Below are 25,561 nucleotides of genomic sequence, written 5' to 3'. Positions count from 1 at the left end.
TAAAAATACATTTTCATTAAACCTTTTTTTTTTTCTAAAATGAACTATAATCAAATTTTTTCATCTCATATTAGTTATTTATTTGTATTTTAAACAAATTTAAGCGGGTTAAGTAACATGTCTTGTGATCAATGTAATTGATTTTATTTAATGAGACAACAATCTGTAGCTGTTTATGGTCTTTTTTTATTTATTTAAGTTTAAACTATTTATGTTATTTAAATTAATCATTTTTTCAGAAAATCCTCAACCAATATTCATGAAAAATCAGTTTAATCATTGGTTAGAATTTGTTGAATATAGAAGACAATGTAAATTCTAAATTGAGGAAATACAAGATAAACAAGGCAGAGAGCTTTGTCTATATTGGTGATACATTAACAAATAAATTAATATTTTTTTTTAATTAAAAAATATTATTATTAACAGTATCATATATATATATATATTTTACTGTTTATAGGTTGAATAAAACTTTTCTTTTATCTATTCTAAAAATTTGATTTGATTATATTAAATTATTTAACCTAAAAAAATGAGATTAAATTGAATTGAGTTGTGAATAAAAGAAATAGGTAGTAAATAAGGGTAATGAGTGTGAGAGAAATATCTAACCTTAATTAATGAAAAAAGGAGTTTAATATTTAATATAATTTGTATGTTTTTTGACTTAGACTAGGTTGTCACACGGCGGCATCTATCTCTGGTGTGTGGTTTGGGTGGGGAGTGTTTGTGTTCTCCGATTCTTCTGTCTGGGATTTTGCTCTGTTTCTTCTGTCTCTGTGGCTGTGCTTTTTCTGAGTAAATTAAAAAAAGCAGCAGCAGCAGCAGCAGGGCAAGAAGAAGAAGAAGCAAAATTCAGAGGAAAACAACTCTCAGAATCAAGAGTGGATGAAAAGAGCACACATCTCTGCCTTTGGACTCAGCACAGTTTAGTTATGTTAGCCAGAATCCAAGAAATCAAAGGAAGGAGAATAAGCGTTGATACACAGCGGAATCTAATAGAATCACACTACCTACAGTGTTTTTGGTTTTAGGTGCCTTTCTCACTTTTCACTATTCTTTTTCATTCATTCCTTTTCTGCTATTCCTCTTCTTGTTATTTATTTTCTGACCAAGACTTCTTTTTTAGCAAACCCTGTTATGGAGGATGGGAGTAGGGTTCCGGCAGGGGAGGACCCCTCTTACTGGCTTGATGCGTGTGAAGACATATCGTGTGATTTCATTGATTTTGATGTCTCTTCCATAGTTTCAGAGCAACCAGACAACCCTTCCAATCAGGACTTCTTCGGTGGCATTGACAAGATTTTGGACAGCATAAAAAACGGTGCTGGTCTCCCTCTCAATCATGGTGAGCCTGCTTCCAACTCTAATGGCACAGCAGAAGGAGCAGCAGAAGTCTGGTTTCCTTCCAATGCCACTTTGGCGGATGGGGGAAATCACCATGCTCCTGTTCCTGCCCCCACTGATGCTGCTTTTGACCATTCTGCTACTGTTCGGAATAATGGGTCGAGTAAGGTGTCTAATGGGAATGAAGGGGGAATTTTGGTTAATCATTCTCAAGAAAGAGGGGTTCTGAATGGTGGCCATGAGGTTGATAGTGAAGAAAGGTGCAGCAAAAGGGCTCGGATTGGTGGCTGCAAGAATGAGAGGCCTCATTATGGCAGAGGTAATTATCAAGGCAAGGAGAGGGAGAGGTGTTTTAATAATAACAGAAAGAGGCCATGGGATAGGGATGAGGTTGATAGGAGGGATAGGGATGGTGGTGGAAGGAAAAGGGAGCATCATGGTGCTGTTGGCAGGAGGGATGTTAGAGATAGAGATTGGAGAGATAAAGAACCTAGGGGTTACTGGGAGAGGGATAAGTTAGGTAACAATGACATGGTGTTTCGCCCAGGCGCTTGGGAACCTGACCGTAATCGAGAAGAAAAAATGGCTATTGATGTGAAAGAGAACAATGGAAAGCTTGATAAGAAATCTGAGGAGGCTAAGGAGAGGGTTCCTGAGGAAAAAGCTAGACAGTATCAATTAGATGTTCTTGACCAGGCAAAGAGGAAAAATACTATAGCTTTCCTTGAAACCGGAGCAGGGAAAACCTTAATTGCTGTTCTTCTCATTAAAAGTATACAAGAGAGTTTGCAGAAGCAAAATAAGAAAATGCTTGCAGTATTCTTAGTTCCAAAAGTTCCACTAGTTTACCAGGTAGAATAGTTTTTCACAAATTATTTATTATTGAATGCTTTTGGTTGGAGACAACAATGAGATTTAAGTAGTGCTATGCAGGTGGTGTCCATTCACAATCGTGGAAGTTCTTGTAGTTCTAATTATTTGTATAAGTAAGCTGTAATAATTTCAGTTCTTTGTCTAATTACAGCAAGCTGAAGTAATCCGTGAGCGTACTGGTTATCAAGTAGGCCACTACTGTGGAGAAATGGGACAGGATTTCTGGGATGCTCGAAGGTGGCAGCGTGAATTCGATACCAAACATGTATGATTTAAATTTTCTATTGAAGATATGCTGATCTATGCTTGCTATCACCTTGTTTTTGTTTGTGTTAGTCTAGTGTGATTCTGTTTTTGTTATTATCTACAGTATTGCATTTTTTGAATTCAGATTCTGTTTTCTTCTCCATCTTTCTCTATATTTTGCTCACATCTAGAGTTGGCTACTGGTTTAGTGTTAAGGTTTGTATTTATTATTGTTGAAATAAAGTTGTTCATTTATACCCAATGCATATGTGTACTTCATATTGAAATTCTTGTTCGGATATCAAAATTGTAGCACATGCAGTCTTTGCAGTAAATGATTGGTCACATCTAGCTATATAGATTTTTGGGTTCCTAACCTGCAATAGGATATGGATGGGAAAACATTGTTGTTAAATGGTGGTGCTATGACACAATGGCATGGATAATTTTTGCCAACTTTTGAAGGGAGGCTTGCTATTGCTGTGGCATAGCCACACTAGTGTGTTTCTATTGTATAATTTTGGTCTTCCGTCATATTCCACTATCTGCCATTTACAACACAGCTGGAAAAATTGTACACATCTTTTCAGGTTTAGAAAGTAGATGTTAAAAGCCTATGGTCTTAATTTTTAGGTTAGAATAAATTTTAGTTTAATTAGTATACTAGTATGTATCAGTTTTAGCCTACTTTTGTTTTCATAAATTATATATGCTTTGTAATTATAATTGGGGTGTTGCTCATTGAACGAACTTTTACATGTTGAATTCATTTAAGATGGTATCACTGAAATGGAATGCTTTTCTAGTTTCCTTGGGGTATTATAATTCAGATTTCAGAATGTGTGGGGATGGTGAGATCACTTTTTGATGATTTTTCACTTGAGCTTTTATTTTTCTTTTTGTTCTAAGATGTTTATCTCAATACTCTAATGTTTAATCTGACAGAGATTTTGTGGTATTTGTATTTGTTTGGAGTTATGAAGAACTTATAACTAAATGACACCAAACAATCTCTTTGATGTTGGTTTTGGCAGTTCAGGGTCAATTAAGATACATACTAGAAATTAAGGTTACTTAGTCAAATTGTGCAATTGCCATCTGCTAAGCAACTATTGGTGAATAGTACAAAAGCTGAACTATTTCATTGTAACCAGACCGGATATTTCTTTTGCGGATGGTTTGGTGAACCAGTTCCTTAATGCACCTTGTTGTGCCATTGGTATGCAGTTGCTAGAGTTTTGAGGTTTATCAAAGGATACTTAGGAAAGGTTTGTGTATGGGAATTGGGGACATAGGGATAATGTTGCTTATATAAATGCACACTGGGTTTTATCTCCTTGTCACAAAAGGTACACCTCAAGATAGTGTTCTCATTTCATGGAAAACCAAGGACTAAAAGGTGGTTTCGGGAATACCAAACTAAGACTTATATTGAAAATATGAAGTTTTTAAGTTGCATCTAACCCAATCTTCCCCGAATGAGCCAAACATATAGAAATTGCTGCTACTTAATTCACGAGAAGATTGCTTTTGGAGAAATTAAATTGAGATATTTTAATTACCCTTTTTTGTACTTTCTTTGTATTATTTTTTAATATTAAGAAGCAGTGCATGACTTACTGCCAGTAAATCGTACTAAAAGAAATGACTCCATGTGATTTTGAAGTTGTGCTGGTATTTGTTTCTGCAGCTTTTATCCTCAATTTGATAAAAGTTGTTGGCAGATTTTTTTCTATAAGATTCTCAAGTTTTCCCTCTCTTGCCCTATTTATATTTCCACTGTTCTTCTTTGGCCAGCTGTGTGTTTATACTGCAATTACTCAATTTGCTTTTCTTTCTGTAGGTTTTAGTCATGACCGCTCAAATTCTTTTGAACATTTTGAGGCATAGCATAATAAAAATGGAAGCAATCAATCTCTTGATTCTGGATGAGTGCCACCATGCCGTGAAGAAACACCCATATTCACTGGTGATGTCCGAGTTCTACCATACAACTCCCAAAGAGAACAGGCCATCTGTATTTGGAATGACTGCTTCTCCTGTTAACTTGAAGGGTAGCTATTCAATTTCTCAACTGAGCTTAGGATCTGGTGCTTTGTTACTAAGTTTTTAAAGCTATGATTTGTCTTGAAATTATGGGATTTTAGGTATAAGAGGGAGAAAGAATACAAGAGAATGAAACACTAATTTTATATCAACTGAGATGCATAATATTGCAGCGTATTCATGTGTTTGATGGGTTCTTAAAACTAACAATTCTAACCTTTAACCAAACCTAACTAATTAAGGAAGCAAATTATGATATGATAAGGAGATTTGGTAACTAATCTTAAGAGATAATGAGGAAATAGGGAAAAGACACTTAGAGGATAATCTAGATGTGACCATATCTTTTCCTAAACATTTTGCTTGGGGTTTGAAACCCTGTTCAACAACTTAGTATTCTTTTATTACATGCATTGTTCATTCATTGAGTTCTTCATGCTTGTGATATATTCAGGTGTCTCCAGCCAAGTAGATTGTGCAATAAAAATTCGCAATCTTGAAAGTAAGTTAGATTCTATAGTTTGCACCATTAAAGATCGTAAGGAGCTGGAGAAACATGTGCCAATGCCCTCTGAAGTTGTGGTCGAGTATGATAAAGCTGCCAGTTTATGTTATCTACATGAGCAGATAAAGCAGATGGAGGTTGAAGTTGAAGAAGCTGCCAAATCTAGTTCAAGAAGAAGCAAATGGCAGTTTATGGGAGCCAGAGATGCTGGAGCTAAGGAAGAGCTGCGCCAAGTATATGGAGTTTCTGAAAGAACTGAAAGCGATGGAGCTGCAAACCTAATTCAGAAGTTGAGAGCTGTTAATTATGCACTTGGTGAACTGGGACAATGGTGTGCATACAAGGTACAGACTACTTCTTGGAGAATGAGGAATCTTGAGTTTCTTGGCCATCTTTATAAAGTGTCTTTCTTTTTGCAGGTTGCGCAATCCTTTTTAGCAGCTTTGCAAAATGATGAAAGGGCCAACTACCAACTTGATGTCAAGTTTCAGGAATCTTATCTGAGTAAAGTTGTTTCTCTTCTGAAATGCCAACTGTCAGAGGGTGCAGTTTCTGACAAAAACGCTGATATTGATGACTCAGAGAATGGTGCAGCTCAAAGTGTGTCTGAACATGAAGAGATGGAAGAAGGGGAACTTCCAGACAGTCATGGTGAGCTGGGTTGTTGATACGAAACTTTGTAATGGTTCAAAATTTCATCTGCTTAAATTTGTAATTATCCAGATAAGCTATATTTGTTATTCTTTAATTTGGCAACATCTTAGAGTATATAAGAAATTGGATTACTATGAAATTTATGAAATATATTTCTCATGTGAAAGAGCGGTCATAATTCACCATATATCTAAATATTTCACATGTGAAAGAGCGGTCATAAAATATCAATGATTGAGATGGAATGTAGTTTGATATTTTATTTAAGCTGACACATTTTTGTTTAGTTGTCTCTGGCGGAGAGCACGTGGATGTTATTATAGGAGCTGCTGTGGCTGATGGCAAGGTGACCCCCAAGGTGCAGGCACTAATCAAAATACTTCTTAAGTATCAGCATACAGAAGACTTCCGTGCAATCATCTTTGTTGAGCGTGTTGTGTCTGCATTAGTTCTGCCCAAGGTTGATAGACAAACATTACTGCTATAGTTTCTTTTGGTTGATTCAGTTGCATAATGAAGATCCTATTGGTTCATTGTGTGCCAATCTGGCAGGTCTTTGCAGAGCTTCCATCTCTTAGTTTTGTTAAGTGTGCAAGCTTGATTGGTCACAATAACAGTCAGGAAATGCGGACCCACCAAATGCAAGATACAATTTCCAAATTCCGTGATGGGCGGGTAATATTTGTATTTTGTTAGCATGGTTCAGCTATCAGTTTCACATGTCCAGAAATAATCTTTTCTATTCTCTCAATCTCACCAATGCACTCATTTGTAGGTCACATTGTTAGTTGCCACTAGTGTTGCTGAAGAAGGACTTGATATCCGGCAATGCAACGTTGTTATTCGCTTTGACCTTGCAAAGACTGTTTTGGCATACATTCAATCCAGGGGACGTGCCAGAAAACCTGGATCTGATTACATCCTGATGGTGGAGAGGTACTGGTTGTGACAATTTTAGCTGTTGTCAGTTTCCTTTTCAGAATCATTTTGCCACATGTGCCGAGGCTCTTGCGCTAATTGGCTATGCTATACAACATGAACTTATTCTTTATTTAGTGTCAGTGATTTATTTGAAAATTTTGTTTTAGTTTTTTCAATCAATAGTGAATTATTCTTTGTGGAAGTTTCTGTTTTTCTTTATCTGATAGGCATACTGAAAAATTGACACTGGATTTTTATTGGTTCTGTCATTAATCATCATAATGTTCATAATTTTACCAAACATACATGGTGTTTTATATTTGAGTGGATGGATGCCAAGGCATTGAACTCTTCCCCTCTTCACTACTTGTGATTTGTCTTGTATATAGGGGCAATTTGTCACATGAAGCATTCCTAAGGAATGCCAGGAACAGTGAGGAGACTTTGCGTAAAGAAGCAATAGAGAGAACAGACCTTAGTCATCTGAAGGACACTTCAAGATTGATTTCTGTTGACACCAGGCCTGGAACAGTTTACCAGGTGAAGTCAACTGGTGCAGTTGTGAGTCTTAATTCTGCTGTAGGTCTTATCCACTTCTACTGCTCTCAGCTACCGAGTGACAGGTGCTGCATTTTTGCTTGAGATTGGTAGTTTGCTTTACCAGCCTTTTATTTTTCAAGTAATGACTTGGATGTTTTTATCCTTTGTCCAGATATTCAATTCTTCGTCCTGAGTTTATTATGGAGAGGCATGAAAAAACAGGATGTCCCACAGAATATTCTTGCAAGCTTCAACTGCCTTGTAATGCACCATTTGAAAATCTCGAGGGCTCAATATGCAGTTCTATGCGTCTGGCACAACAGGCACGCCATCTTTTATCATGAATTTGATTGATTCTGCTTGTTGGTTGTGTGTTAGTGTTGTTTACAATAGTACGATAGTCTTTGTTTTGTTAACTGTCACTTAAGTGCTGAGTCAGCACAGTAGTCTTTGCCTGCTAAGCACTCTTAGAGTGTCTATAAATGTGTACTCTACTGAATATTTCAGTAATAATAAAATAGATCTTCTCTTTCGATTTCTCTATGAATATTAAATTGTAATACTATTCAGCTTTATCAAGAACCATTTGTTAATCTGGTGTTTTGCAGGCTGTTTGTCTGGCTGCTTGCAAGAAACTGCATGAGATGGGAGCATTCACTGACATGCTATTGCCTGATAAAGGAAGTGGGGGAGAAAGAGAAAAGGATGAGCAAACTGATGAAGGAGATCCACTTCCAGGGACTGCTAGACATAGGGAGTTCTATCCTGAAGGTGTGGCTGACATACTAAAGGTTGGTTCTTTCTGCAAGTTATGCAGTCTAAGCAATTTTTTTGTAAGGGTTTTGTATAGTTGACCAGTACACCATTTATCATATTCATTTTTTTTATCAGCAATCATTTGTAAGGTCAGATTTGTACACACTTATATACTTTAATTTTACCTTATCTCTTGTTGAAGTAATTTCCAAGATACTTCCTCACATCGAGGACTGAACATCTCAAGTACAAGACTAAATACTTGTAGATGATACGATAAACCCAACAAAGCTCGTTAGGATAGACTTTGATACCATCTTAGAAAGTGAATTTTAAACCTAACTCAACTTTACAAAACCGGTTTGTAAGTGAGGTTTGTACCCCATTTATATACTATAATTTGGCTAAATCTCTAGTTGATGTGGAATATTCAATAGAAAACTTGTGTGTAATACCTTTAATTCAGTGATATGATGCTGAATGTTGGTTCTTTCTGCAAGTTATGTAGTCTAAGTAATCTTTTGTAAGGGTTTATTATATAGTTGACCAGTACAGCATTTATCATTCTTCATTTTGTAAAGAAGGCTTGTCAGTTATACCTTCAATCCAGTGCAATGATCTTGAAGGCTTTGAAGATGGTTATTATTAAAACAAAGAAGTTAAGTGGAGAACAAGTGCAATCTAAATACTTCCTCTATAAATTGAATAACTCTGTTGTGTTCCAAACACACATAAGTCATTATCTGTCTTCTTGTTTTCTCTCTTCTCAACACTTCCCATTCAGGAAAAGAGCAGGGCTATACCTTCTACAAAAATGAAAATTCACCAAATCTGTATCTGTGCTGCAACATGCATGCTATTTTAGTCTTTAGTTACAGGATATGTTTATTGTCTTGACCTCATTATTGCTTAATGCTATTTGAATTTTCAGGGAGAATGGATCTTATCTGGAAAAGATGCTTGCAACAACTCCAAATTGCTTCATCTTTACATGTATGCTGTAAAGTGCGAAAATATTGGCCATTCAAAGGATCCGTTCTTGATTCAAGTTTCAAATTTTGCAATACTTTTTGGCAATGAGCTGGATGCAGAGGTAGTCATTTCTATTTGTGCTACTGCTTCTAGTTCCATTTTTTTGCATTGTAACTCATTTACTCCCTTTCTAACATATTCATTTTGTAGGTGTTATCGATGTCAATGGATCTATTTATCGCTCGAACCGTGACTACAAAGGCATCTCTTGTCTTTATGGGGTTGATAAATATCACTGAGAGTCAGGTTGAAAAATTAATCAGTGTCTATACTTGTTTTAAATGTTCATATATTTTTTTTTGAAAATAGTTTCTTATACGACAGAGAAACCTATTTTTGAATGACATGCAGCTGGCATCCCTGAAAAGCTTTCACGTAAGACTGATGAGCATTGTCTTGGATGTGGATGTTGAACCATCTACCACTCCTTGGGATCCTGCAAAAGCATATTTGTTTGTCCCAATGTTTGGCGATAAGTCTGTAGATCCTATGAACCAAATTGACTGGTGTCTGGTTGAGACAATAATTGGAGCCGATGCATGGAAGAATCCCCTCCAGAAAGCTCGACCAGATGTTTACCTTGGTACTAATGAGAGAACATTAGGTGGAGACAGAAGGGAATATGGATTTGGGAAATTGCGTCATGGCATGGCTTTTGGGCAAAAATCACATCCCACCTATGGAATCCGAGGAGCTGTGGCCCAGTTTGATGTGGTGAAAGCTTCAGGATTGGTTCCAAGTAGAGATTCCATGCAAACACAAAAGCAAATTAATATGACTACCAATGGAAAATTGATGATGGCAGATACCAGTACTAAGGCAGAGGACCTGGTAGGGAAAATTGTAACTGCTGCTCATTCGGGGAAGAGGTTTTATGTTGATTCAATACGCTATGACATGTCAGCTGAAAACTCGTTCCCTAGGAAAGAAGGTTATCTTGGTCCTCTGGAGTACAGCTCATATGCTGATTACTACAAGCAAAAGTATGATATGTTACGAATATTGTTGTCTCGTAGTTTTTTCCCATTTGTTTAAAAAAAATTCTTTCCTGATGCAGTCAAGACTCCCTATCCCATTTTCTGTACTCTTGTTTCTTTGTGTTTTGAAAATTCTTACCAATAACTTGTTGGCCACATTGCACCTCTAATATTGTGCAGGAAGAACAAGGGGCTAATCTTAATCTGTGAAGGAATCGCCTGTTGTCACCTCTAAATATTGCGGACTTTATCAACAATGTTCCTTGGAAAGTGACAATAACTTCTTCTTCCTTCCAGATTAGAGAAGCTTTTTGTGTCTTCTTGCACAATTGAGGGTGCGAATGGCTACTGGTCTTTTTTATTGCTTTGGTGTAGGTATGGAGTTGATTTGGTTTACAAGCAGCAACCTCTAATAAGAGGGCGTGGTGTATCATACTGCAAGAATCTTCTTTCCCCTCGATTTGAGCACAGTGAAGGTTTGTTCTCATAATTTCTATCCTGGAATTATTGTGCTTTTGCAAAATTCGTGGACTTATGTTTAATGGGAACTGTCAATTCATTGTATAGCACATGAGGGGGAATCTGAAGAGACACATGATAAAACTTATTATGTTTTCCTTCCGCCTGAGCTATGCCTTGTACACCCACTGCCTGGATCACTTGTTCGTGGTGCCCAGAGGTTGCCTTCAATAATGAGGAGGGTTGAAAGTATGCTACTTGCAGTTCAGCTGAAGAATATGATAAGTTATCCTGTCCAGACTTCAAAGGTATCTTGTCTGCTCCAGGTATTTGGCTTTTAGTTCTAGTTTCTTCAGTTAACCCATGCCTTCTTTGTGAACAGATCTTAGAAGCCTTGACCGCTGCCTCTTGCCAGGAGACATTCTGCTATGAAAGGGCAGAGCTTCTTGGAGACGCTTACCTGAAATGGGTTGTTAGTCGATTTCTTTTCTTAAAATACCCACAGAAACATGAAGGTCAACTTACTAGGATGAGACAACAAATGGTCAGTAACATGGTATTATATCAGTATGCCTTAAGTAAAGGGCTTCAATCATATATTCAGGCAGATCGCTTTGCTCCATCCAGATGGGCAGCTCCTGGGGTGCTGCCTGTCTTTGATGAAGATACCAAGGATGGGGAGTCCTCTTTGTTTGACCAGGAGCGGTCCATTTCTAAAACTGAGAAGATGGATTGTCACACAGATGGATATGATGATGAGATGGAAGATGGCGAGCTTGAGAGTGATTCAAGTTCTTACAGAGTTCTGTCCAGTAAGACACTTGCAGATGTTGTGGAGGCACTAATTGGGGTATATTATGTAGAAGGTGGTAAAAATGCTGCTAATCACCTTATGAAATGGATTGGCATTCAAATAGAGTTTGATCCCGATACGCTGGAGTGTGCTAGAAAGCCATTTAATGTTCCAGACAGCATACTTAGGAGTGTTAATTTTGATACTTTAGAGGGTGCTTTAAATATAAACTTCAAAGACAAGGGGCTGTTGATAGAATCCATAACACATGCCTCCAGACCATCTTCAGGAGTATCCTGTTATCAGCGGTTGGAGTTCGTGGGTGATGCTGTCTTGGATCATCTTATCACCAGGCACTTGTTTTTCACTTACACAAATCTGCCACCGGGACGTCTGACTGACCTTCGGGCTGCTGCTGTAAATAATGAAAATTTTGCACGTGTTGCAGTTAAACACAACCTTCATGTGCATCTCCGACATGGGTCCAGTGCCCTAGAGAAACAGGTCTTGTTTCCTTCTAATGACTTTTTACTATTACCTTGAGATGAATCATATGACCTACCTGCAATATTCCTAATTTCTTTAAGCGAGGTGATGATTTTGTTGGTTGTCTACAGATTAAAGAATTTGTGAAGGAAGTTCAAGATGAATTGTTAAAGCCAGGTTTTAACTCCTTTGGTCTGGGAGACTGCAAAGCTCCCAAGGTCCTTGGTGACATTGTCGAATCTATTGCAGGTGCCATTTTTCTTGACAGTGGAAGGGATACTTCTGTTGTTTGGAAGGTTAGTACCTAGCTTTTAAGCATACAGACCATTCCTTCCAGTGTTCATTTACAAAATGGAAGGAAAAAAGAGAAACTAATGAAGAATATTACGGGTCTCTCAATTTTGCCAGGTTTTTCAGCCTCTTCTGCATCCTATGGTTACCCCAGAGACTCTGCCAATGCATCCTGTGCGAGAGCTGCAGGAGCGATGCCAACAGCAAGCTGAAGGCTTAGAGTATAAAGCAAGTCGTATTGGCAATTTGGCCACTGTTGAAGTATTCATTGATGGGGTGCAAGTAGGAGCTGCTCAAAATCCACAGAAAAAAATGGCACAAAAATTAGCTGCCAGAAATGCCCTTGCTGCTTTGAAAGAAAAGGAGGTGGGGAAAACTCAGGAGAAGGATGATGAAAACGGGAAAAAGAATGGAAACCAGACATTTACTAGGCAAACATTAAATGATATCTGTTTACGAAGGAATTGGCCTATGCCATTCTACAGGTATGGCATTATGAAGTTACCTATTTAGTATTGCAAATGGATGGTCACTATATCTGAGCATCTATAACTTTTTTTAATACTGAAACTTGTAGGTGTGTGAATGAGGGTGGTCCAGCACATGCAAAGAGATTTACATTTGCGGTGAGAGTCAATACTACTGATAGAGGATGGACCGATGAATGTATTGGAGAGCCAATGCCAAGTGTCAAGAAGGCCAAAGACTCAGCAGCCGTTCTTCTCTTAGAACTGCTAAACAAATTATACTCGTGATAGATGGAGTGATTTTTATTCCCATTCTATCTAGCCAAATATTTAAACCATTCCTGTGCATCAGGTATTGAACCCAGCATTATCAACTGGTTCAAGACATGTCTCAATCAATGGTTGAATAAATAAGAAACAAGGGATGTTACTATTTTCTAATTTATTATATATATAACCAATTATGTGATTCCTCTAAATAATTATTATATATGTTACGAAATTCACAGTATCTTGTGACAGAGGATAGTGGTACATAAAACAAGTTGAGGACTAGAATACGAGACTTGACAGCCAGCATTAGGTGCCTTGTTGACACTGCTATTAAATGTTAAGCATACTATTTTGTAGCTTGTATGTAGTCTAGAAACAGCTCATGCAAATTATTAAATTCTACAGCGATATTGCTCTTGCCACTTTTACTCGAGAATTTTAGTCTATAATGAAGGTCACAATACGACTTGAGTCAACATTGACGAAAAACACTGCCAAATTATAGCTTGGAAACTGGTAAACATAGTTAAAACACTTCAATTTCGATTATTATACATGAGGAGTTACATACATTAAGCACGGTTGATACACCAAAATAGGTTGTATATTATCCGGCTATATACAAAAACTATAAAGTATAGATAGGTTTGATTAAGATATATTAAAATAACAATATATTATGGCTTATTCTGATTGTTGATGGAGAACATAGAATAACAGTTGTCTATCGCCTCAAGGTGTGCAGAATATACTCTGCATAGAGATCCCTGCACCAAATTAGAAGCAAGGTTAGCAGCGTAAAAATATGTAAGAGATTCCAGATTTGTACTTTTTTTTTCTCGTCACCTTACTTTATTTTTATGTTTCTACACTTATTTCATGTCAAATAAAAGGGCATATTTTAATAGGTGTAGCAAAATGTGACGTAAAATAATCGAAATTCTTGTACTATAGAGCAGTATTAGTTGCATAAACAAAAGCACGACAGAAGGGAATGATGTTAGTAGAGTGACAGAATTTTGTTTAATTCGATTGGATACATATACACACTTACATTGAGTACTGGATGGCATCAACAGCAACGCTTGCAGGTAGAAAGTCATTAACTGCTACTTCCTTGTGCTCATTCTTTTTGTCTTAGCAATGTGTTAAGAAACAAAACTCAAATTATGAAGAAAAGATAAAAACTAAACTTAGAAGATTGTAATGAATTGGATACAGTCTTCAAAGAAGCGTCGGATCTCAGAGATGCGATGAGGTGCAAGTTCTTTATAGTCGGTAAAGTGCTTATATTCTGGGTCATCAGCGCACACTGCAATAATTTTATCATCTTTCTCTCCCTGTGTCAAAAACACATTTGTTATTGCGTAATGGAAAATGGGGTAAAAGAAGTGGGAATGGTTTTATTGGCTTAGAAAGCAATACCTGGTCAATCATGGGCATGATTCCAATGGCCCTGGCTCGCAGGAAACAACCAGGAAGAACTGGTTCCTGTCCTTCAACCATTGTAGTTCATTCAGTAAGCTAACTATGTTAAGTGCCTATGTTTAGGATTTCTCTAAATGCAGTTAAGTAAATAGTAAAATAATAATGTAGAGAGCAGGTTAAATGATTGCTTGCTGTATAAAACATATTGATTTGAAAATGATAATGGTTTACCTGCATGAGGACCAAGACATCCATTGGGTCATTGTCTTCACACAGTGTGCGGGGGATAAAACCGTAGTTATGAGGATAAACAACAGATGAATACAAAATCCGATCAACCTGAGCATTATTCGGACAATAAGAAGAAAAATCTAAAGCACAGAGATAAAATAATCTGGCAGTAAGCTCTGTGTGAAATCTGTTTCAAATTCCACTCCAATAACCATGCAATTAGTTTGTACCTTAATTAATCCAGTCTTTTTGTCAAGTTCATACTTGACCTTGCTTCCTTTAGTGATCTCCACAACCTGTTGGAGGCAACTAACACTATTCAGCAAGCATAAACACTATTTCACTAGAAAATTGCAAGTCGGGAAAGGAATGTAGGTATATATGGTTCAAGAGAATAAGTTCTTGGAGACCCAACAAAGTTAGAAAAATTTGAGATCAGTAACCTAGTACTGTATTGCACCAGTGCAATGGTTGAGTAGTAGACTCCCCGTAAGACTATTAGCTTTATTTTTGGACCTTATTTTCGCAGTAACACAGAACAAACATTCATCCAAAGAAAGCAGAAGATGAGAACTTACACAGTTGAAAATCTGAGGAGCCTCGGGTCCTGCATATTTATGAAACTTTAGTTTTGAAACATGTTTTAAATCTTATCGGTGTAAATTGAAGGCAAATTGGCAATATAAAATATATATGAAGAAGCAATGTATAATAATATGTCAGCAACAGTACCAATTTCAAGATCATGCCAAGGATGGGCAGCCACTGATCTCCTTGACAAAGAAGAAAGAATCCTTTCATTCAGACGGGGAACTGGACGATTTTCTTGAGCTTCTTCGCCATTCTCAGCCATCTTGAAGGTATAGAACAAGGAAATATGAGATGAAAAAAGTCACAGAAAAAGGGTGCATGGAAAAAGTACAAAAGGAATGGTAACATGCAATGCAGATAGATATAAAAGGTTTGAGAGTAAGAAAAGAAGTACCTTGATGAGGAATAAATGATACTGATGGAAGAAAGTGTAAAGGGTTGAAAAGAGAGAGATAGAAGAGAATGGTGGAGTTGATGTGTTTATATAGAATTTTGAAGGGAATTTGAGAGACTTGGTCAAATTGATTAGAGCATACACTTCGGTTCTTCATGGAATTTACCACTCCACTTGTTTCCTACAAATTTCAAACTTCCTTATCTCTGCATTAACCACTAGATTCCCCGAAAACCAAGTTAAGCAAAATACTTTTTTAGAACTTCTTCACCTTTTTTCCCGTTTCATTCTTTTCTAATTTTGTATCCTCTTTACTAATTTGGCATCCCTTTCGATTTTGGTACATATTCTACAGTGACATCATAATAATTCATGTAAAAAGAATACTATAAAAAAAAAATATGTGAATAGCATGATCTGTTTATCTTTTTTTTTTATCAGCAAATGATCTATTTATCTTAATAAAAGGGTTACCTATGACATGTGTCAGTTGAAAATTTTCTAGCTATTTCTCAATCTTCTTATCATTAATTATTATTTTTTTGAAGTTGATATAATGTTTGATAAAAAAAAAGGTTTTTTCATTGTTCACTGCTCCCCTCTCACTCAAAGTTGAGTTGCATAGAGGAAATTTGGGTTAAAGATGTTGATTATTCAAAGATTGACTTTAAAAAATTAGAAAAAAAGTGTTTTCAGCAGTGTGTAATAATAGTAATATTTTTTTTTATCTGCAATAATAATATTATATTATTTTTAATTTTTTTTTATATAGAACAATAGTTCTATTATGGGCAAAAATGATAAACTTATATTAAGTAGTTTTGTTATAAAATTTATTCAATGCTTCTTTTTGCTTTGCATGATTTCAACTACTTAAATCGCCTTGAAAATGTTGTAAATCAAGTTTTAGAAAATAAAAACATGGTGAAAGTTCCACGCACTAAGAGAATATGGCATACAATGGAATCTAGCACATGTCCCTATTGATCCAAATTTCACAAAAAAAAATTAGTTTCTAAATTAGTTTCTATTATTGTTAAATAGTTTTTAAATTGGTATTTAACTAGCAATCAAGATTTTTCTACCAAATTTAGAAACTAAATAATTGGTAGTTAAAACGTTGGTCGCTAATTAGATACCAATTTAGAAATTATTTAACCATAATAAAAACTAATTTAGAAACCATTTTTTTTTTAGTTTTTAAAATGGTCTGTAATTTAGTTACTATTGCAACTAATTATTTTGATCTTTAAAAATTAGTTTTTATTGTATGATTTTGTAGTAGTGATATAAATGTAATGATAATTAAGTATAAAATTATTTATGCAATCTTTACTAGTTCTGAAACTCTTTAATTCTTGTATATTAAATTGATTCTTTAGATTGAATTGATTAAACTGCGTAATTGCCTTGTTTTTTTAATACTCTACATTCATATTCTAATTGTAGTAGGTAGTTAAATTCTTTATTGTCTCATTAATCATATCATTCATACATTTGCTAAATATAATTTACTTTGAGGCTTTTGCATTTAGATCACGTTACCATTGATTAGTTTTGCATTAACAATAAGCATTAAAGGATAACAGCTTATGTTTTGAATGTCAATAATATCATATCCTTAAGAAGAAAATTTCAATCAATAGATTGAAAAAGAGAGAGACAAAATATACATTAATATTTAAATTTAAAAAATATTAATATAATGAGTTATCAAAAGTTTGCTTCTTTATTTTAAGTTGTGATCAATGTGATTAGTTAAAATGAATCAGAGCTGCAGTTCCAATCTTGTATATATACATTAATATTTAAATTTAAAAAATATTAATATAATGAGTTATCAAAAGTTTGCTTCTTTATTTTAAGTTGTGATCAATGTGATTAGTTAAAATGAATCAGAGCTGCAGTTCCAATCTTGTATATGCAGTAAATTGAAACATTGAGAATGCACAGAGATTTTCATCTGAATACACAAAAAAGAACCTCTGAAAATGGTTCCAACACTGTTTATAGCAGTTGATTAAATTTATGAAGTTACATGCATACACTTGCTTTGTACCTTAATGAAGTATGTCAGGACCAGAATGTTGGATTCATTCCCCAGATGTACAGTGGCAGGGAAGTTATACTTCACACACAATTAAGGATTAAGGATGTTTATGTTCTTCTTCAAGGAGGGAAAATTCAAGGGACACTCATAGAATCTGGAGACATTGATATCATCTGAAGAAGGCTTGAGTTTGAGAAAGTCTCTTCAAGTGCAGGTCCTTTGGTAATTCCCCCATCAAGACTTTCTTTAGTCAAGTGCACTAACTCCCTCACAACATCAACCATTCCTAGCCTTACATCTACACCAAATAGAAGGCATCTTGTAGCAAGATCAGCAATGATCTGCATTTGCTCTTGGCGATAATGTGGTTGTTCATGATAGCAAAGAAAAGGGTCAAAAATTTCTTCAAATTTTCCAGCCCTTATTTGCTGCAAGGCTGAAGTTGGTAAATCCAAGCGATTTGAGCCTGAGATAATTTCAAGAAGCAACACACCCATGTCATAAACATCATTTTTGCAGATGCCAAAGCCTTCGTAGTTCTTATGTAACTGAGAATCATAGTAAACATTGGAGTTGATCAGACCAAATCCTGCAATCTTGACAGAGTAATCATCATCTAGGAAGATGCATGCAGATTTAAGGTTATGGTGAAATATGGGAGGAGAGTTGTCGTAGTGTAGGAATGCAAGAATACTAGCTGTTTCTGCAGCGATAGTCAATCTCCTATACCAATCCAAACGAAGTTGTTGTCCTTTGCTTTGATGCAAATGTTCCTCCAGAGTACCATTGCAAGGAAACTCATAAACTACCAGAGTGTTGCCAGATTCAATACAGCAACCAAGAATGCGGGCCATGTTTCTATGCACAGTAGAAGACAGAACCTCGATCTGTGACAGAACTTGAATTAAGTCTTTCTTCTCACATTGTAATTTGTGAACAGCTATGTGTGATCCATCCCTCAAAACTCCAGCGAAAATTGTCCCATTATTGGCATGCATGAGTTTCTGACTCTCTTCAAAGCCTTTTGTGGCTTCCTCTAGCTCGTGGAGGCTGAACAGTCGAATTTTACAAGCTTTGGGGATTGAAATGTTTTGATAGTAAGCCTGCTCGGTGTCAAACATCCCTGGTTTTGTTGGCCTTTTAAGAAGATAAAATAGTGCAACCAGGGAGGCAACAATCAGAACTGGGCCAATGATTCCTGCATGTTGAGTTGACACAAGAAATGTAAGTATATATCTGACCATGACTACCAGATTATATAGATTAAGGAAAATGGTGCAGAATTGAAAGCAAATCTGGTAGTCAGGAATCCTTGTTGTGACCTCTTCATAATTTGTTGACTGTGTTCTATAGGTTGGTGACCTTGTAATTTATGAGTTGGTACACTCAAGACTTTAGGAGAATAAAACTATTTTGAATTTTACAGTTCTCTAGCTATTACTAACCGGCAATGATAACAAATTTTCTCTGATCATGTCTTTTGATGTAGCAGTCACTTCCATATGCTTCCTTTCCGTCCTTTATGCAGGCTAACAAGAATACATCAACCATAAGCAAATGTCATACTTAAAAGTAGAAGGTTAAAAATCATGCAGTGTATATGCTCAGAGTCCAAAAAATCCATTTATGGAAGAAAAGGGAGTTGCTGATCTTTCATGTGTTGTGAAGCATATTTATTTACCTACCTTTAATTTTCTTATTCATGTTTTCTTAATAGACATGTGAAACTAAAACAGTGTTTCTACTTCAAAAACCTGCTACCAGAGCCTAGAAAGAAATGGTTTCCTGAGAGCAAAAAGGGCCAATCTAGAGATATAAATGTACAAAAAGTGAGAAGCAGAAACTTGAATTTTTCAAGAACAGCACAAACAACATAATTGCAAATACGTAATAACATTAAAACAAATACCCTTTTTTATCCTGATTATGATGAAAACTACTCACCCTGCAAACATCCAGTTCCATCAGCAAAACCATCACCAACATATCCATTTTGACAGACACATCTCACGCCTCCTTGGATTGCTGTAGCATTGGCCATGTTAGCATTCCTTGCACAAACTTGCTTAGAGGAGTTTCTGGGCAGTGCCCATTCCAACTTCACCCCACGTTTTCCCCAAGTTGAGCCTCTCAAAACGGCCCAACTAGAAACTCCCCTGCATCCAAACTGAGAAAATACCGAAAATCCATCACCAACATGCCATATGGTATGGTCTGAGAGGGGATAGCAGCAGGCAAGGGAGCCTCCTCCCCTTCCATCACAACCAGGCAAGTCAATAGTTTCACAATCTGCTTTGCACAGAGAGGAATCCTCACAGTCATAGAGACCAACAACATTGTCAACCGAAACTCCAAAGTTGTTCTTCCCTGCAAAGCTTCTGCCAAAAGAATTCAAGTCATTGTACTGTCTGCAGGATGATGAGCCGGGAAAGTCCACCAGCACACCATCTGAGAAGAATTCCAAGACTGTGTAACTCACTGAGCCAATTCTGAGCAAAAGGGTGGTGGAGTTTATGCACGAGAGATGGAAGGCAGGGGAAATTGACTCACAAGAGGAGTTGACATAGAATGGAAAGGGAACATGGAGGTTCCCGCATGTTTCATTGCAAGAGTTTGGATGCAAAGGGGTTTGTAGCTCTTTCCCTTGCTCTTGGAGGGAACAAGAAAATGGGAAGCACACCAGAAGTCCAACAAAACTCAGGAGGAGAATACGTGACATTGTATGTTGGTTTCTAAGGAAGAAGAGAAGTGAGTCTAGTGTCAGTGTAGTTCCTCCCAAATTTAATGGCTCTTAAAATAATAAGAAAACATGAATATTACTGTACTGTATGTATGTTGTAAAACCACTTGGTAGAATTTAAATCTAATTCAATCTCATAAAACCAGATTGTAAAGATTGTAAAGATGTTTGTACCTACTTATCTAATTCAATCTCATAAAACCAGATTGTAAAGATGTTTGTACCTACTTATATACTATGAATGTATGTATATTGTAAAACTGATTCACTGGATTTTAAACCTAATTCAACCTCATCAAACCGGATTGTAAGGTTTGTATCTACTTATATACTATGAAATGCTCTAATATTTAGTCGAGGATATCCAACCAACAGTAATAAGGCAAATGGAAGGGACCAACAGTAATAAGGCAAATGGAAGGGATGTGGGAGTAGTGAGGGGTAAAGTATCCTAGAGTAGAGTTGGTTGTGATGAGATGAGATGAGAAGGTAGGCTTAGAAATGTGCAATGGAGAGAGGAAGATGAAGACGTGGCGAAATCAGGGAGGTAATGGGTAGTGTGAAGGAGGCATAGAAGTTGGAGAAGGAGGAGACGATTGGTCTGAGGAATGGGGCACACTTCGTATCAGAATAATACATGGGAGCGTGTGCTGAGCGAGCGTGGCCAAGCTTGTGAGCATTTCAATCTTGTTGAATTGCACAAAGCTTAATTACGTAGCATTGAGTATTGTGATCTTGCATGGGAATCGAGATTTGTTGCACAAACTCAGAGGAATAATCAGTATACTATAACATCACTTCATTGTAAACATTTCATTTTACTCAACTCAAGGATTCAATTCTACTTAAATCTTACGTACATATCAATCATGAATTTCATCTTCACTACTGTTTTTGGTTTCATTCTTTACATTAACTTTTTTCCATTTTTGTTCCTAAACCAAAACAATAATTATATATGTGAATCCATGTTATTTGCTAAAGTTTCATAATACGGATGAATACTGATATAATATGGACATGGAAATGAAAATATAGATGATTTTTAAAATGTATGTTTCAGTTTTTTTTATCGACAAATGGTTTAAAATGGTATGTTTCTTATTTTTACAATTTTAATAAAAGTTTATATAATAAATTTAAATTTTTAGAAAATTAATATTTTTTTTTTTAAAATTGTGTTAAAACTGTGTTAAAATTGTCATAAATTTAATAAATATTTTTTAATTGGATACTTCAATGATACGCGTTCTACAATTCTGGTGCGAGTATCGGTCTTTGATACGTGTGTCCGACACAGACACACTATTTAAGAGATGTGTCCGAGTCTCATAGATAATATATTTGATTTCTATACTTCATTAATACTTTATTATAGATTCTAAACTTAATAATAATTTTCATTTTTAGTGTTGATATTAAAATATTCTAACCATGTTATAACTTGAGAAAACAATAAAGATGGTTTTAGTTTCCGCATTTTGAAGGACAAATTTAATGAAGTAGTAATATGTTGAAGGGGTATATATAAACATATCTATGAATTGAAATTGAAAGCACATTGTACTGTTTTTGTCAAACTAGGAATTTGCTTATACGTGCGTGTGTGTATAATAAAATAAAATATAGAGGAAGATAGTTTAAGGATTACGGAATGTCAGTGAATTAGATCTGTGAACAATGAATGTATGGAAAGGAATATGGATGCGTACCTTACAAAAAGAGAAGAAAAAATATAAGTAATTAATGTTCTTGGGGACCCACATAAACCTTAACCTAACCTAACCTAATTAATATAACTCATTAGTACTACATAACTCCAACAACACAAAACTACCCTATCTTTTTTCTACACACAATCCTTCTCTCTTTTTTTTTTTTTTTTATCTCTGTTATTTTATAATATGATATTAGAGTCATTTTAAATTTATTCTAACAATTGTTTGTTGGATTTATCGACCACTCGCTATTAGATCGTTATTAGACCACGTATATTAGTAGTCTCAACATGAAGAAGTGTGTTAACACTACAAGAAAATCATGAAATAGAAACCAATTTGTAGAAACTAAAATAATTAGTTGCAATAGTAACTAAATTAGAGAACGTTTTAGATACTAAAAAGAAATTTGGTTTCTAAATTAGTTTCTATTATTGTTAAATAGTTTCTAAATTGGTATCTAATTAGTAACCAAGTTTTTTGCTACCAAATTTAGAAACTAAATAATTGGTAGTTAAAACCTTAGTTGCTAATTAGATACCAATTTAGAAACTATTTAACAATAATAGAAAATAATAGAAACTAATTTAGAAACTATTTAACAATAATAGAAAATAATAGAAACTAATTTAGAAACTAATTTTTTTTTTTAGTTTCTAAAATGGTCTCTATTTTAGTTTCTATTGTAACTAATTATTTTGATCTCTAAAAATTGGTTTCTATTTCATGATTTTTTTGTAGTGTAAAGATCTCACATCGACTAGATATTAGAAAATTTCATAGTATACAAACCTCACATTATAAATCAATTTTATGAAACTGTGTTAGAGTTAAAAGTCTCCTTCTAATAGGTTATGTTTCTAATAGGTTATGTTGATTACATTCTTTTCAGAACATGTAATTATGTTGGGACAAGTAATTGTCAACACATAATTATGGTGTTTTGTTTTTGTTTTTTCCACCGTTGTGAAGTAGCAGCGATTAAGGTTGAGTTGGTGTGTTAGGTGAGAAGCAAGGGGTTTCTTGTTCTTTCTTTTAGACGTGTAAATTGAGTGAAAATGTTGCATTCCTTTTTTAACCAGGGTAAACAAAGAGCAATTAATAATATATTTTCAGTAACAGTGTCATGTTGCGTACTGATATTTAATTGTGATGTATGATAAATTTATAAAATTTGATCATATAATAAGTTAAATTGATTGGTGATTAATAAAAAAATAGAAAAAAAGATAGGAAAGTTTGTATGGAGAGTAAGAAGTCCAACATCATGGGTACCATGCTTCAATTTCTTCTCTCAATGGATTCCAATTTGCTTTAGGATGATAACTTGGTGATTACAATTAAACTTAATATTCATTTCCTGAAACTTCATTCTTTCATCTCCATCTTTTAATTAAAATTAAATAATTTAAAACAATTTTATCATATTTTAAATTTTTTATTTTAAAACTAATTTTTTTTTTATCAGCAATGAATAAAATAATTAAGGGAACCCTTATACAAAAACATCTACAAAGATACCAGGCAGAAAGATAAATACAAGCACAAAGGCCTAGATTTTTTTTAAAAACTAAATTATAATTTGTTTATTGTAAGTTTTAATTATAAACATATAATAGAGTGCTAGCTATAGTTATTATTTTATAATTTATTATGAATAAAAATCATATTTAAAATTAATAATGAATGAAATTAGTGGATAAAGTGAATAATATTGGTTATCATAACATTAAATGTTTAAATCATTACCCCTAATTTAAATTTATCATCAAAATTTATCTTTTATAAAAAAAATCACCTACCACCTTCAATTTTTTACCTCATAATAATAGTAAATATGATGATATTAGTAATTTTACGTAATATATTTTTATTTTCTAAACAAATACATTGTGACAAATTGAAGTGAATTGTAATGCTAATGAAATAAACAAGCTACTTCAATCGGTTTAATTGGGAACCGGCACAATTGTCCGGTTTAGAATTTCTAAAAAACCGCTGTAGTTAGAACCTGATCGAAACGGGTTGAACCGACCCTAAATCAGGAAAATCAACGAGTTTAAGGGTTCATTATAGTTAATATATTATATTATTATATTAATAAATAAATTAAAAATATTTTATTAAATCCAGTTTAACCTTTTGAATTTTGAACTCAACCCTTCACCAATTCAATAATCAATATGATAATGACAACATCAATTTAAAATACCAAAATCACATTAAAAGAATGATTACAATTTAATTATTTTTTTCTCTTTATAAATTTCTTTCTTTCTTTCTTTCATTTTATAAACCAAGAAGATTTCCTCCCTTGTCAAATAGCACTATTCTTTTTGAGATGTTTTTGTCGTAATGATGTATTTCTCTGTTACGAGGTAAGGATATGGAAAATGATATATTGAAAAATCGTTTATAATTTTTGATGTTATGAGTTTAAATATATATATATATATATATATATATATATATATATATATAAAATAAAAATAAATTTTGTAATTAAATGATATAAAAAAATATTAAAATAATAGTATTGAGAGTTGTGACGTAATTGTATGAAAAATTGGAATCCTCAATATAACATTACTAGATATATACTAACAAAAGGTGATTGTACATGCAAATAAGTCTTTTTTGGTAGTTTAGAGTGATAAAGTGTGTTTAAAACTTAATTTTTACCTGTGTAAACCAATTGCAACCACAACAAAAACTACAATAAAATCATGAAATAAAAACCAATTTTATAAACTAAAAATAATTAGTTGTTATAGTGACTAAATTATAGATAAATTTAGGGATTAAATAAATTTTTGGTTTCTGAATTAGTTTTAATTATTGTTAAATGATTTTTAAATTGGTATCAAATTAGCCACCAATGTTTTGTTCCCAAATTATAATTGGTAATTAAAACCTTGGTTGCTAATTAGATAATAATTTAAAAACTATTTAACACTAATAGAAACTAATTTAGAAATCAATTTTTTTTTTTATTTCTAAAATTGTCTCTAATTGGTTACTATTGCAACTCATTATTTTGGTATCTAAAAATTTGTTTCTATTTAATTATTTTTTTAGTGAAACTTGTTTGATTCGGAACTCCAAATTCCATTAATTTGGAATATTTGAAGAAACCAGAAAATGACAGGCCTGAAGCATTGCAAGAAGCCATGAGAACACAATATTCGAAACACAGATTGGTTTCACAAACGGATACCTCAATAAACAGTTGTAGGAGTTGAAGTGACCTCTAGAGACGTAAAATGCTTCTGCAAAGTTATCAGAATGTAGTTCAGTCTGAACTACATTATGAGGCCAAAAACAGGTTAACAAAGAAGTGAAAAAAGGGTCATTTTCTTTTTTAACGAAGAGAATTTAAAAAAAAAATCCATTGTTTAGACTCTTGGTGTCCTGCATATGAACTACATTCTGATAACTTTACAGAAGCATTTTACGTGTCTAGAAGTCACTTCAACTCATGCAAGTGATCTAAGCACAAAAATAATACGAGAAGTGATAGGTTGACAACTTGTATCAGTCTACAATTTCATTTATTTGTTTAAAATTGTAGTTTTTTTAAAAAAATAACGAAAATATCATTTCTTTATATCATGAATTACGGATTGTATATGAAATAGTTCGTTAATGTATCATTATTCTAGCAGTGTTTCGAATATTTTGTGTTCTAATCCTTGACTTCTTGCAATGATTCAGGCCTGTGATTTTCTGGTTTCTTCAAA

General features: G+C 34.4%; 3 protein-coding genes across 4 annotated transcripts; 1 reads left to right on the top strand and 2 right to left on the bottom strand.

The window, feature by feature from the left end:
* Window positions 1–672: 672 nt before the first annotated feature.
* LOC150027743 (endoribonuclease Dicer homolog 1-like) lies at window positions 673–12,875 on the top strand. 2 transcript variants are annotated; one of them, XR_016520909.1, is made up of 21 exons: window positions 673–1,037; window positions 1,133–2,202; window positions 2,375–2,488; window positions 4,313–4,523; window positions 4,970–5,364; window positions 5,440–5,671; window positions 5,962–6,134; window positions 6,227–6,349; window positions 6,450–6,610; window positions 6,985–7,218; window positions 7,308–7,458; window positions 7,744–7,926; window positions 8,823–8,984; window positions 9,074–9,169; window positions 9,275–9,906; window positions 10,081–10,376; window positions 10,468–10,667; window positions 10,742–11,656; window positions 11,770–11,934; window positions 12,047–12,414; window positions 12,507–12,875. XR_016520909.1 is itself a non-coding variant. In XM_090302194.1 (21 exons), exons 2-21 carry the CDS (start codon window positions 1,144–1,146, stop codon window positions 12,682–12,684), a joined length of 5,853 nt encoding a protein of 1,950 aa, XP_090158320.1. In that variant the 5' UTR covers window positions 673–1,037; window positions 1,133–1,143; the 3' UTR covers window positions 12,685–12,875. The 2 variants fall into 2 exon arrangements, 1 of the variants encoding a protein (XP_090158320.1); XM_090302194.1 differs by having other exon boundaries at window positions 10,276–10,376.
* Window positions 12,876–13,192: 317 nt separating this feature from the next.
* On the bottom strand, window positions 13,193–15,463 carry LOC150027742 (soluble inorganic pyrophosphatase 3). Its single transcript, XM_090302195.1, has 9 exons — window positions 15,314–15,463; window positions 15,061–15,181; window positions 14,907–14,935; window positions 14,559–14,624; window positions 14,329–14,436; window positions 14,095–14,160; window positions 13,889–14,009; window positions 13,724–13,805; window positions 13,193–13,436 (listed from the first exon to the last, which is right to left on the bottom strand). The coding sequence occupies exons 2-9, from the start codon at window positions 15,179–15,181 to the stop codon at window positions 13,394–13,396; spliced, it is 636 nt and encodes a 211-aa protein (XP_090158321.1). The 5' UTR covers window positions 15,314–15,463; the 3' UTR covers window positions 13,193–13,393.
* Window positions 15,464–17,235: 1,772 nt separating this feature from the next.
* On the bottom strand, window positions 17,236–20,150 carry LOC150027741 (probably inactive receptor-like protein kinase At2g46850). Its single transcript, XM_090301987.1, has 3 exons — window positions 19,308–20,150; window positions 18,809–18,892; window positions 17,236–18,561 (listed from the first exon to the last, which is right to left on the bottom strand). Exons 1-3 carry the CDS (start codon window positions 20,080–20,082, stop codon window positions 17,498–17,500), a joined length of 1,923 nt encoding a protein of 640 aa, XP_090158113.1. The 5' UTR covers window positions 20,083–20,150; the 3' UTR covers window positions 17,236–17,497.
* Window positions 20,151–25,561: the final 5,411 nt, after the last annotated feature.

This window comes from Phaseolus vulgaris, chromosome 5 (genome assembly GCF_051622355.1).
Source record: "Phaseolus vulgaris cultivar YP4 chromosome 5, ASM5162235v1, whole genome shotgun sequence".
Lineage (NCBI taxonomy): Eukaryota > Viridiplantae > Streptophyta > Magnoliopsida > Fabales > Fabaceae > Phaseolus > Phaseolus vulgaris.
This window is presented reverse-complemented; position numbering and strand designations above follow the sequence as displayed.